The sequence below is a fragment of the Mya arenaria genome, chromosome 10 (assembly GCF_026914265.1).
Source record: "Mya arenaria isolate MELC-2E11 chromosome 10, ASM2691426v1".
NCBI lineage: Eukaryota > Metazoa > Mollusca > Bivalvia > Myida > Myidae > Mya > Mya arenaria.
The window spans coordinates 3,108,675-3,123,490 of NC_069131.1; the positions used below are offsets into that span (position 1 = coordinate 3,108,675).

At 35.0% G+C, this 14,816-nt stretch overlaps 2 protein-coding genes across 5 annotated transcripts in view; one reads left to right on the top strand and one right to left on the bottom strand.

The window, feature by feature from the left end:
* Window positions 1-6,770, top strand: LOC128205359 (uncharacterized). The gene is made up of 2 exons (XM_052906933.1): window positions 1-63; window positions 3,697-6,770. Exons 1-2 carry the CDS (start codon window positions 49-51, stop codon window positions 5,953-5,955), a joined length of 2,274 nt encoding a protein of 757 aa, XP_052762893.1. The 5' UTR covers window positions 1-48; the 3' UTR covers window positions 5,956-6,770.
* Window positions 6,753-14,816, bottom strand: part of LOC128205360 (alpha-tocopherol transfer protein-like) — a 23,627-nt gene continuing 15,563 nt past the window's right edge. For 3 of the 4 annotated variants that reach the window (XM_052906935.1, XM_052906937.1, XM_052906934.1), the window contains 3 exons: window positions 14,468-14,578; window positions 13,632-13,733; window positions 11,306-11,513 (listed from right to left, as the gene is read on the bottom strand). In XM_052906935.1, coding sequence (XP_052762895.1) covers window positions 11,364-11,513; window positions 13,632-13,733; window positions 14,468-14,578 — 363 coding nt within the window. In that variant the 3' untranslated portion in view covers window positions 11,306-11,363. Of the gene's footprint in view, window positions 11,514-13,631; window positions 13,734-14,467; window positions 14,579-14,816 lie in introns of all 4 variants that reach the window. The other variant, XM_052906936.1, reaches the window with a different exon arrangement.

Genomic DNA, 14,816 nt, shown 5'->3' on the forward strand with positions numbered 1-14,816 from the left:
CGGGCAACGATAGTTGATATGGCGGGCTAGCTGAAGACTCACGTTACGATGGAAAAGAAAGTGGTAAATACTTTTGATATTTATCAATTCCAGGTTTTGCTCAATCTGTCCTTCGATATATTAACGTTAACATTTACTCACGCTAGCATTAAGACAAAACGCCTGTTAATGTGAGAAAATAGGTGAGTTTGTCGATTTTCTCGAAGTCCAATATTCGGATATTAAACTTTCGTCTGTAAAGTATCGTTTGTAAATATTCATTAATGAAGTATTTTCTTTATATTTAACCTATATCGTTTTTGTGATCGTTATTTATTGGACAGAATTAAGAATGCAATCGTGACAAATTGGACAGAAATTTAGATGTTAATGTGACAAATGGACGTCATTGCAAATGTTACATTGGACAGGAACAGATTTTTTGTCAGCAATTAAGCACATGTTTGATAAAAGCCATAAGTAGTGCTAATTGTTATGGTCAACTGTATTCTTTAATTGAAAATCATTATTTAAGACTCATACTTAACTGTTTACTACGAAATATTGATTGGATTGAGTAAATTAAATGCTAATGTTATGTCTTATGATCAGGACAGAATTTTGTATGCTAATGTGATGGTAGGACACACATCCTAATGTTACATTGGACGAAACAGGGTTTGACATCAAGAAGAGTGAAAACTTTGGATGAAAGTAAACATTTGTATTTTCATTTTGTGATACACTGTGTTCTTTAATTTATAAATCCTATTTTTGACACAAACATGTGTGTTTTATGTGCCTCTTTGGTGGGATTCAGTTAGCCCAATGCTAGTGTTATACCTTGGACAGATAAATGAGTCATAATGTGACAATAGGACATCTCACCTTGTGTTACTGTTGGACAGAATGTGATTTTTGGTTTGAAATATATCATCTGTTCTGGTTAAAGATCATTGCTTTGTACTGATTTTGTGATTCCTTCTGTTTTTCGACAAAAAACTCTGAATTTTACCAACAAACTTGACTGTTTTATGCTATATCTTTATTTTTTTGAATCAACTGAATGCTAATGTTACGCTAAGACCGATATTCAAGTGCTAATGTGACAAAAATACATCACTTCTAGTGTTATATTGGACAGAAAGGACATTTGTTTGACATAAGGATGGTACATTTATTTGTTATGTGAGCCATTGTTATGTTCTCATTTTAATCTGCATAACATATGTCTCAGGGAATATTAGTTTTACACTAAAAAAATATGGTTTAGACGTTTTCTTAATGTGATTTAATTAACTGAATGCTAGTGTTAACATCTTAGACAGAATTATTAGTGCTAATGTTACAAAAGGACATTCCACCTAGTGTTACAATGGACAGAAAATGAGTTTTGATTCTACAATTGATATTTTTATGTAAGTCATTGTTTTGTGTTAATATTGTGTGCTAATTTGGCGCTTTAAGACATTTATTAACTGAAAAACCTTACTATGCTCCCAAAATTGACTATTTTACCCATTTCCTTTATAAAAAATTTAATTAAATGAATGCTAGTGTTACATATTAGACAGAATTATTAGTGTTAACAATTACAAAAGGACATCTCCCCTAGTGTTACAATGGACAGAAAATGAGTTTTGTTTCTACAATAAATGATGTCTTTGATGTAAGGCCACACCAAATTAATGTTTAGTTCCTCGGATTTTTGCCAAAAAAAAATAAAAATAAAATTTTGTCAGTTTTCATAAAAACCGAAGCAAGCGAAGAGTGAAAAATATATTTTTCCTTATATTCAATATGAATAAGAAAGATTGTTCAAAATAATTGCCCTTAAACCCATTTTAATGCCATCTTGAACTGAACCTCTAATGGACATTGGGAAAATGTCGGAATACATACTATTTATTCATCCGTGTTCAGTACAAACATTATATGGATAAATCTTAATTTCTTATATAATTAAAACGTACTTTAATATTACGATCATTCATAATAATCATAATAATAAATAACCCTGCTTTTCGTAAAAATTTTGAAACGACTTAAATAAATCTACCTGAATCAGTTTAACATCATATGCAACTGTATTTAGACATAACTTCGGATTGATTTTGGATTTGTAAAAAATGATCACTTACACAGGCATCATTAAACATCAGACTCCATATAACATAGACTAAATTTTGTTTTTATTATCACAGGAAATGCAATGACATGTGCTTATTAAAACCAAAAAGAACAAGGGTATTTTTCAGAGTACTTTTTTTGGTTATTTAGATGTTTTTATGCACCAGCCAATTGTATATGCCCCCCCCCCCCCCAAGTCCGGAATAGCGGGGACTTTGACTTCCGGTCTCTCAAAACCCGGGTAAAATACCCGACCTGCAGGGACACACTGCTGGTAAACCCTGCCAAATGGCCCCGCAACCCGAATAGCTATGTAAGGCCCATTCCCAACTATTTTCAATATGAAGACAAAACCACATTCACTAGGCACTGCGGGGTCATCTGAAAGGTAAAAACACAGCCCATTGCCTCTGCTGTCCCCGGTATACCCCTGGAGCAAGGGGTGGGCTGGGCAGTGGTTACAATTGACAAAAATGAGCTTCATACATCAATTTGGACCAAACAATGACTCATCTTCCAGTTAAGATGATCTTTCTTCTTCAGCATCTTCGTAACGAGGTAAAATTTTGGTCCCTTGTATTATGACTTGAATAAAATAGTACTAAGTTGATCATTCCAATTTCCATTCAAAACGAGTCACTAATTATGCAATATAATCGCTACCAGACTCAGATACACGTGCTTTATTGCATAATGATTGCTTTAAATAATGATCCTTTAGTGTATGAGACGATCAACAATGACTTCAAGCATGCTCAAAATATATTTATTGTCAAAAATAAGATTTAATTTCCAAACTTCGAGCCAGATTGTTTATACCAGAAGCCGCCATTTTGATTGAATTTATTGAAACCCATGCTAAACCGATCAAGATACAGTATAAAAACACTACGCATCGGTAACTTCCCTTTAAAAAAACACGAAAACTAGCGTAGAAAAATTATACTTGATAAGTTTTAGCCTTTTAATAAATTATTACTTTAAAAAAATATGTTTGGCGATCAAAATGGAGGTGCGGGCGCGCAAAAAAATAAAAATATTTTTTTTACATTTTCAAAAAAGTAGGAGCGGTAAATCAGAGGAACGAAATATCAATTTGGTGTGGCCTAAGCCATTATTATGTGCTCATTTTGTGCTTCAAGACATTTCTTTACTGAAAAACTTTACTTTGCTATCACAATTGACAGTTTTTTAATTTTCTCTACAATATTGAATTATCTGAATGCTAGTGTTACATATAAGACATATTTTCTTATTGCTAATGTTACAATGGGACATCCCCCCTATTGTTACCATGGACAGAACATGAGTTTTTTTCTTTAATATATGATATTTTGATGTTAGCCACTTCTTAGTGCTTCAAGAAATTTCTGTACTGGAAAACCTTACTTTGCACAAACACAATTAACTGTTTTATGCATCTTGTATATATATATGATTTACGTAACTGAATGCTAGTGTTGAATCAAGGACATGTATATATTCCACTGAAACAATGAAAAATAGGAGTAGGGCCCTAATTTTATAATTTCTTTTAAGGAAATTTAGTTTAGTACAAAAGAAATGGTTTTTTATTTCTTCTTTCAGAGTAAACTGTCATATCGGCAAAAACTTAAAGAACAAAATCCGGAAAAATATAGAGAGTACTTAAATCAGCAAAAACGAAGGAGTAAAAATTATAGAGCAGAACTTAGTAAATCGCAGACTCCCAGTCAGAAAGAAAAGTTAGATAAATATAAGGAAGATGCAAGATTACGGCAACAGAAATTCAGAAAAAGTAAAAAGGAATCAAATAATGAACCTACTCCTGTGAGAGAAAAAACAGAGAAGAAACCTAAAACATGGAAAGAGGTTAAAGTCCAGCGAGAGAAATGGGCACATGCGAAACAAAAGTGGCGAGCAAAACTCTCTAATACACATAAGCGATGGCTAAGGGAAAAGGATAAACAAGCTAAGATGAAAAAAAAGAATCCAACTGGTGAGAATTCCTTACAGAAAGCACTGTCAGTGTATGGATGTAAGAACACGTTATTCAACAATGCTTCTTCTGCTAAAAAGGTTCTGCCAAAATCACCAACCAAATTTGCTACAGTAATAGAGCATATAGCAACACCTACCCCAAAAAAAGCCTTATATAGGCAATTTCATGCACAGCATCTTCCGCAGAAACAAAAAAAGTACCCTGCTCAGGAAAAAAATACCATTGGCAGCATCTCTTACGGCATACGGCTTTCATCAAAGCTTAAGAAAAGAAGTATTAATATTTCCAAAGTGAAATATCTTTCTCAAACTATCCAACGATATGTAGCCGAATTCTACCTGGCAACAAGCAGACCACTTCCAAATAAAAGATATGCAACAAAATTTGGACCTGCCTATTTAATGCAGCTTACTTTGAAGTCTGCATACAGACAATTCCTAGCAGAGCATCCAAATATGAACATTGGGTTTACGAAATTTACCCTCCTTCGTCCAAAAAATGTAAGGCTTCTGAACAAATCTCACCGGCAATTCTGCGTCTGTGTCAGCTGCCAAAATGTGAAATTCAAAATCACAGCACTCAATGCTTTTGCATGGAAGGTTTCTGTTCCCGAAGCAAAAATAGAAAATGAAATATCTGGCTTTATGGACATAGTTCTTTGTGCGAAATCAGACACCTCTCGATTCCATGCAATAAGTTGCATTTATAAGCAATGTAATGCTTGTGGGGAATTCGGACAGACAATCCGTGAGCATTACAAGCGCCTATTTGAACTGGAGTCACATCAGAAAGTTGTTTGGCATCATTGGAAGCGAACAGAAGAGGGAGGAATTGTCCGAAAGCGTCTTACGACAAAGAAAGGTAGTCTTAACCAAGCAGTACAGGAACTGGTAAAAGATTTTGAGAACCCCGCTAACGGAGCCTCTTTCCCAAAACATCATTTTGAGGCAGAATGGCAACAGATGCAATTCACCAGGTTGAAGAAAAATGTTCCACCTAAATCAGCGTTAATGGTTGTCAACTGGAAAAATCGGACAATTCAGCATCAAGACCAAGCCAAATCTGATTTCTTCTCGGCAAAACAAGTAACTGTGCATCCTGTAGTGATGTTTTACCAGTCTCCCTCAGTTCCCGGTTTAATAGTGCGAGACACAATGATTTTTGTGTCTGATGATCTGAAGCAGGATTATTTTGCTGTTCAGCATTATTTTCAAAAGGCGGAAAGTTACCTGAGAGAACATATTCCTGTCATGAAAGTGTTTGTTTTTTCAGACGGTTGTGCTTCCCAATACAAAGGTAAAGAATCCATGGCTTCATTGTCACTTCTAGAAACAGATATTGACTGGAATTATTTTGGATCAGATCATGGAAAGAGTGAGGCAGATGGCGAGCTAGGGTCACTAAATAGAGCAGTGAACAAAGCTATTTTAGGGAGACAGGTGATAGTTTCGGGAGCAGAAGACCTTCAAAAATGGTGTAACTCAAAAGACAACTTAAGGATTGATGAACCAGGTGTGAAGAGGCATTTTCACCTAGTAGATATTGATGAAGTCAACAGAAGTTGGGATGAAACATGTGTGCAGACAATGAAAGGAATAAGAAATGTTCATCAAGTTAGAAATACCAAGCAAACATATGAATTGAAAACACGTCACCTGTCATGTTTCTGTCTAAAATGCCAGACGAACACAGGAAAATGCATAAATTCTGAAGTCGTTGGAGAATATACTCACCAAGTACTTGTCAAGAGTAACGCAGGCACAAAGAAATTGGTAAAAGTAAAAGCTAGTGTTGATACTGATTCAAAAAAAGTTGGAGCTAACAAGCATTTGGATATAAATGAAATAAAAGTTGAAGCGCAGTAAAAATATGTCAAATATAGTTCTGTTTTGTCCTGTTCATACCAAGATGTGGATAAACTGTGAAACACTTTGGTAGACAGATATTACTATCTCACTTTTTTTATATCTTCCACATTTTCAAATAAGTCAAACCCTGTTGGCTTGAACTCTCGGGGACCGGCCAAAACTAATTCAAGCTTGGGGAAATTGGAGCCAAGCCTGACTGCTAACATTCAGTGAAAAGAAATCAAGCCTTTACATCCAGTTGGAGCCGATGAGGACATTGAGCGAAGCCAGTTTGTGCTAACGACTGTAATATTTGTTTATCTTATTAATATAAAGAGGTCATCTGCAGTTTCTTAATTATATATTTATTTTAAGAAGCCAGAAATTTGTTTCCATTTGTTAACAGTAACCATTTGAAGTTGAAACCTATACACACATGTTATTCACAGGGGACAGAAAAAGCACTATTATATTTTCCAAGCCTATATATACTGTATACACAGATATATTTCCTGCCAATTTCTACCATCAATATTCATTATTTTTGTAGCAGTATGTGACAGAACAGGAATCTTGTTTGTTAAATTCATATATTTCAATTGAATTTGTGAAATTAATTTATTTACTTAATTTTCTCATTTTTCCCCAAGTTACACTTGTATCACTTACAAATGGAATTTCTGTTTCGTCTCTGACCATTTTTGTAGTTTTATTATTAATTATTAATTGCTCTCAAAATAAGTCTTATAATTCTAGAAACATATATGTATACATGTACCTTACACAAGCGGCAAGACCATAAGATAAAACCAAAAGTTTGGTACAAGTTTATTACGAAATGATTTACAAAAGAGTTGGCCATCTCGGACACACCCATATTAGCAGATCTATGCGATACTTGTAAACCATATTACAAAACAATTGTATCTACTTGCAAGATTCTGTGCAATAAAAGTTAACATGGAATTAAACAAAGTGTAATGATGTCTTTAAAATTAACAAACCAAAATAAGATAAAAAAAAGTTGGTTTAAGTATAGCTTTACGTACTTACTCAGTATATATATAGTTATAAATTAAAAACAATGTTCAACTATTCTTGTGAGATATAATAACAAAAACAATGTACATCAGTGCAACATTAACATACCGCTAGCATAAACATACCTGAAGACAGGGAATGTCTAACAATTTCAGGAATATAATATCTGACATTTTAAGTCTTTGACCCGAATTCACGTGCATTATGTCTGGTCGCTTTACTTTACGTGACAAAAAGTACCAGTATATAAAGGATTACAAGAGAAGTGGTACCATATTTGAAGGAGTCCCATGTATGTGTTACATATCAAGTCCAACATTAGCGCAGATAAGGAAAATAGCTTAGGACTTCGGTTTTAAAAGTTTAGAATATGTGCAGCGCTAAACTCACTCTGCTTAACAAGACTTTGATAATGCCTCAATTTTTTTCTTTGAAAAACAGAAAAGCAAAACAAACTTTTGAGTTTTACAATTATGACACAAAATCAAGGTAGCATGGTGTTACAATGTATTTTGCGTAGTGACACCATGTATAGTATGGCATACCAAGTGGCTGAATAGTTACAATATTACAACAGTGACCAATCAAATAAAGCAACAGCTGTTAATTTATATCTAAACATGTTATTTATAGCTTTTCTTCTACTTCAAAGTATACAACTTTGAAATACAATCGTAGGCTAGCGTGTAGCAGGACTTTTGATGCCAAAAATACAACTTCCTCTGTAGCTGTGCTTTGAAAGACTGCTGTGGCTGTAAGTTGCAGCTGTAGTTACATTTTACATTACTATTGTTGATACACTTCAGGGCAACTTATTAGCCCAACGTATTCAGTTTGCTTTATGCATACAAACTTCTTATTGTCTTGTCATGTACAGAAAGCATACTGCAGTACAAGTTTATTGGCATGTATCTTTATCAGTTCACCTTTTGTGAAAAGTAATCACATGCACGCTTTAACAACAAAGCAGTGATAAATATTACATATAAAAACAGAAGAGATTCATGTAGAAATATAATATACAAAAATAGCGAATGACCATTAAAGGGGCTAGACACCAGATGGCCCAAAAATTGTTAATAACAGTATTTCCTTAAAACAAGCCTAGAATTGTCTATACGAGCTAGTAGGAGGCTGATAATACACACTTTACATAGTTTAAATGATTAAGGCAACAGCCATATTGCCGTCTACACAATGGTTTCCTAGTTTAAATCGTATCTGTTTACGAGTACAGATAAATATCCAACGCTAAATACTTCAATTTACATGGTAGACAACCCTAGTAAAATTCGAATTGGAAAAAATGCGCAAAAAAGCAAAAGCAAAAAATGTCGTAAGCAGGGTGATACGATAAAAAATGCGCAAAAAACTGCAAAAAAGCATATACGACAAATGTTTTTATGCAGTTTTTTGCACATTTTTTCCAATTCGAATTTTACTAGGGTTGTCTACCATGTAAATTCAAGTATTTAGCGTTGGATATCAAATTTGACATCATTGTGTACAAAGCATTCATTCTTACTAAATGAAATTGTCAATTTTATGTTAGTTTTTGACAATTTTCTTTTCTCATGCAATTGTATCATCTGGTGTCTATAGTCCCTTTAATAAGCAATCAATGTATCAATATAAATTATCAAAATTCTGACATTGAAAATTAACATCAAAACACAACCAAGGTAAATACAGGCCATCCTAACATTATATGTATTTATCACAATATGCATGGTGAAATAATCCAAATAAAAGTAAAGATGTATAATTATAATAATTCTGAATATATAACTTTTTATGTGTTTGAAGAACATGGTGTGTGTCATTGAAAACAATATACGAAATCAATTTTGAATCTCATTTCTTGCTCAACTAAAATAATGGTTATAACATCCTACAGTATGAGTGAAGCCAATCAATAACACGAGTCCAAAAGGGATGTTACGCTCGTCTGTCGTTCTTGGAAGGTGGTCAAGGGGCATACCTTAAGAAGTAGTTTTGGTATAAGTGTGGAGATTGCTTTTCATATGCACAGCTTTATCATGGTATTTCATAGAAATAGATTGACAATAATTTGGTAATGACCAACTTGTAAAGGTTTTGCACTTTGCTGCAGCCATCGACACCCGGGCTATGGCAGCACATAAGACATTTTTCTTTGAATAATGGACCTGTTTGCATTTATTCATATATGGTGATGTAACATAAGCCTGGTAATATGCAATACACAACCGGTTGTTACCAAATGGGCTTATGCATCTATATACCAGATAGATCTGGAAACTACAGACACAAGCCTATGATATTGCGGAGTGCTAATGCACTCACAAGGAGAATACAACCTTATATCCTAGTTTTTTCCACTTATCCGTGATATATACGAGTATATATGTATTTTACCGGAATACCATAACACAAAAATTTATATCATAGGCTACTATAAATTAATTGCTTAATTTTCATCCTCACCTGGCCCTCATTTTTCCGCCACCACTTATACTTTATTGACAAAAATGAAAATGCTTAACTAGGGTCTGTATTTGCGTATCGGTCCGGTATTGTCCGGGAATGGCGTTTATTCATACGTACGGTGTCTATGTGTTAAATACGATCGTGTTCGTTTTTCGTCTAAAACACATGCAACAGTCATCTAAAAAAAAAAAAAACATATAATCTATTGTATCGGCCTAAGTATCTGTATTTGCATATCGGTCTGGTATTGTCCGGGAATGGCGTTTATTTATACCTATGGTGTTAATATTTAATATTCACATGTAAAAAAGGAAAATGCCCTCTCCCCTGCCCCCAATTAAAGGGACATAGCTCAACAGGGAATTTAAGACAGAATTATGGGCTGAGTAATGCACTGTGGATTGTCTCTGGAAGCATGTCTATCAAGTTTCATTTTTAATGTCTTGAATGGTTTTTAAGTCATGGCCATGGTAAAAGTTTTTACAATGATGATGATATCAACAGCAACAAAACATACCAGCTAAAAATTACTTAAAAACCCACCAACAAGAACTTGAATGAATGGTATTGACTCTTAACAATAAATGTGTTCTAATACAAAATGATATGGAAAAATTCTCCATAAAAACATTGTATACAAACATCATGAACGGTAATTCAAAAATACCCAAACTGAGTGAAAAGAATCCGAAATCATGTTGTTGGCAAAAGACATAGAATTCTGAATAAACAAGAGCTGTCACAGTATGTAACGAATGCCCCGAATGTGACATTGACCTATGAACAAGGTCAGTACATGAAAATTTGATCTTGCTTAACGTGTCAAATACATATGGCAAGTTATTTTAAATTGCCTCTAGACATAAAAAATCCTACCCATACTTGACAACCTACACTGTTATTTCCTTTTAAGCAGCATTCCATTGTGAATAAACACAAAGTGTGGCCTTGAACTTAGAGGTAGGGACATGGGTCTTGCACGTGACATGTCTTCTTGGAATGTCGGACACATGTGGCAAGTCATTCTAAAATCTGCCCATACAAAAGAAAATTACAGCCCGGACACGACAACCTATACTCTATGTCCTTATATATGCAGCATTCCATTGTGAATAAACACCTAAGTGTGACCTTGACCTTTGAGGTAGGGACACGGGTCTTGCATGGGACACATCGTCTTGGTATGTGGAACAAATGTGGCAAGTCATTTTAAAATCTGTCCATACAAGGATAAGTTACAGCCCGGACACGACAACTTATACTCTATGTCCTTAAATGCAGCACTCCATTGTGAATAAACACTAAGTGTGACCTTGACCTTAGAGGTAGGGACATGGGTCTTGCACGTGACACGTCACCTTGGTATGTGGAACACATGTGGCAAGTTATTTTAAAATCTGTCCATACAAGGGAAAGTTAGTGCCCGGACACGAGTTATTGAGCCGGACGGTGTGATTGGGGACAAAAAAATGGATATGTTACGACTATTCACATAAAACGTCCCACACAACTTAGACCCTAAACAAACCCTGAAAAAAATCCTATAACTGCATGTATCTGCCTCTATGCATGTAAGCGAACGTCCATCCATTCCTGCACTTGTCTACAAGGCAAAACTTACTTAAACTTAGTAGTTAATATTTGACTCCAAGGCAAATTAAACACAGACAACGCATCTTTCAATGTTACCAATAATCAGAGAGGTTGGGAAACAGAAGTTTTACTGGTCATGTACATGTGGTCTTCTTCTAATTTACTACATCATCCAGATATGTGTATATTGCACAAATGTAGAATGACATGTGCCATAGCATGAGGAATGTGATTTATGTGAGTATGAACCAGCAAGCACACGCCATATTTCGGAACCCCTCTATTAAACAAAAACGGCCACAAGCAATATAATGATGAACAGGTTATATGTCAAGTTTTCTGTATGATCCAGCAAGGCAGTCAAGCGCATCTTCCTTCCGGGAGGTTTCCGGTTTTCCTGCCGCAGTGGCCAGACCAAACTTCTCCTGGGAATCGAAGTAGGCATCCGACTCCAGCAGCGTTTTCATCCAGTCCTGTAAATAGTACCATAATGTTCAATACCTATGTTACCGATATTGAAAGCAATAACATTGTTCAGGAGCCCACAAATTGGAATACAAGTCAGTATTTCCTGTAAACAGGAGACCCCTTAAGCAGGTACTTGCATGAGTAAGGAAGATATGACAGCTTAAGGAAATTTTCCCCAAACACCACACAGTGGTTTTCCAATAACTGTACAGTAATCACTGTTGTCATGTATCTCACATGGTAAAGATCAAAAACATGGAACCACCTTCAAAATCTTATATTTAATTATTTCAAATTTAGTTTAGCTTTTGGATATATGGAACATTTATTAGTTTAAAGAATTAATCAAAACTAGAAGAAAGGAAATTCTTACACTAGACACCAAAAGGCAATTTCATGTAGAGCCTGTCGAAAGAGCCTTTGACACAGACTTATTTCAAACTTTTACCGCTAAGCATAACGTTACAGACATTGTTCTCTGTGCGACATGCTTACTCATGGTGAACATTCATGGCAAGTTTTTTGAAAATCCTATAATTCATGGTAAAGATGCGGCTAGGCAAGGTTCAGTCCTGATCCAAGTTCTATCAACAGTACACTTTTTTTACATTAAGCCTCTTAGTGTGACCTTGACCTTTAAGGAACACACCTAAGAATTGTATGAGACCTTAGATCTTATCTTGATGAACATTCATTTCAAGTTTCAAGGAAATCCTATTTTGATAGGTTAAGAGGCAGCCCAGACAACTTTCAGTCCTATAAACAGGTATCATTTCAACCTTTGACCTCTAAGCCTGACCTTGACCTTAGAGGTACATCATGGTGAACCATCATGGCGAGTTTTTTGAAAATCCTATAATGCATGGTCAAGATACAGTCCGGACATGATTCAGACTGCATGGACACACACACACATACACAGTCTCCATTGTGACAACTATGTCTCACTCACCGCACGCAGGCTTGACAAAAAATATATATAGAGGATATTGTTGAATTCAGTGTAAGATCGTATTTTATTTCACGGGTGGACACAGAAAAATATTATTTTCCTGTGACCAGGAGTGAAATAAAGCTGTATCTTTGTACTTGGTTAGAGGGATTTCACTGCTTGACAAGGGAAAACACTGCATAGGAGATTGCAATAGTCCTTGTAGTAATCATTACAGTCAGTGAGGAGTCTCAAGCAGAAACTGCTATTTTCATAATTTAGGTGAAATATTTACATCTTGAGGATGACTTTGTCTTTACCAGTTGTTACAATTTTTATCCAAATAATTATACCCCCCAAAACAAAGTTTGGGGGGGGGGTATACTGGAATCGGGTTGTCCGTCTGTCTGTCTGTCTGTCCGTCTGTCTGTCCGTTTTTTTTTTGTCCGGGATTCATCTTTGTCGTTATTGAACAAATCTTTTTCAAACTTTCAAATATTAATGACCATGATGTAAACCTGTGCCTCCGTGGATTTGGTCAGAGTTGCATGATCCTGAGTGGAGTTGTGGCCCCTTAATGAGTTAAATTGGGCAAAATTAGCTTTGTCCAGGATTCTTCTTTGAAGCTATTGAGCAAATCTTTTTCAAACTTTCAAATATTAATGGCCATGATGTAAACCTTTGCCTCCATGAATTTGGTGGGAGTCACATGATCCTGAGTGGAGTTGTGGCCCCTTAATGAGTTAAATTGGGTAAAATTAGTTTTGTTCGTCCTACTCCTTCGTCATTTTTGAATGAATCTTTTTCAAACTTTTAGCCATGGTGAGAACATTTGCCCCTGTGATTGTGGTTGGAATCACATGATCATGTCTCCAATTATGGCCCCTCAATAAGTTAAAATAGGCAAAAATTATACAGCTTTGTCTAGCCTAATCCTTGGTCATTTTTTGTGACCATTTTGTGATCTCTGCTGCAGTGCCATGGCAGTCCCTGATTCAGTAATAGGTATTCTAAATAAACTAAATAAATGTATTGCCTTGTGCTTTCTAATGATACCATAACTAAGGCCAGGGCAAACAACCTAGACAGGGAAGGGTTGGGGGGTATTCGTTAGCCTTTGGCTTACAGTTCTAGTTAAAACATTAATTTAAGTATCAATATTGAACATGTTTTAAGAAAAACAAAAAAGAACCTCATTTGTGTAGGGAGGGGCTTTTCCACCGTAGTCAGAAGGCAAATGTTCAGGCTCCAGAAATTCTAATAATTCTTCATATTTGTTGCCATGGAAACGGACCTGAAAGGAAATGAAATTTGTCATTCAGGAGAATCAGTTAGCGTGGAAGTTAGTTTTCATGTACAGTAGTGTGTTTGAAACTTGATCCTTTTTCTTAAAACCACCCATCCAAACTCTTAAAAACACATAAATATCAGTTCAGAGGACAGCTGCAAAGTAAAAAAGGTTATGTCCCTTTAGTTACAACCCCTATTGCGTCATATCCAGGATCAGCCCCTGAAAGTTGTTACACTTGAAACAAGCTGAATGGATTTTCTAATCCCTGCTTTACCTAACAATTGTGCATCAATACAACACATTCAATAAGATTAAGGCCACATCACCTGACCCTTTTTTAATTGATTAAATTAAAAACCTATAATTTTAAAAATAATGTGAAAAACTTATATAGTGTCAAATTGATCCACAACAGCAGACATAACATGTTGTCACAGACACTATGTTGACTATTTCCCCGCTTTTAATCACATTGTCTAAGTGTATTAAAAAGGGTCATAATTTGTATTACATGCAAAATAGTTACTTGATTGTTTAAGTATGTTGGAAGGTTGAGTACTATTTCATAATATCTCAATGCAATACATCAAGTAGTTGCTGACATATTAAGCTGTGTGTGCTTACATGCAAAACCTTAACCAAGGTATGACGATGACGCCTGCGCCGATGCTAGGGTGAGTGTTATAGCTCTCTTTATCCTTTCAATGTGCAAACTAATAATGCGAAATATTTCTTACCCTACTTAATATCTTCTCCTTTAAGAAAGGCCTTACAATAGCAAATATATAGTCAAATATTGCCGGCTCATTCAGGTAGTGGATGCCTTTAAATCTCATAGGAAAGCAGTCCTGGAAACACAAAACACTCATGAATACATGAATAATTTAAATAGTGCAAAATATTCTGTACATAACTGAATTGATTGTCATTAATTAAGCAATAGTTTCTCTTAAAATCAAATTAATTATTTTTCTGCGTGCAACACTGACTGACATCTAAACCAACACTTGATGCTATATTTGTGTTCATTACAAACAATAATACAAATTTATTAAAAACTTTATAATAAGGCTCAAATTATTCTGA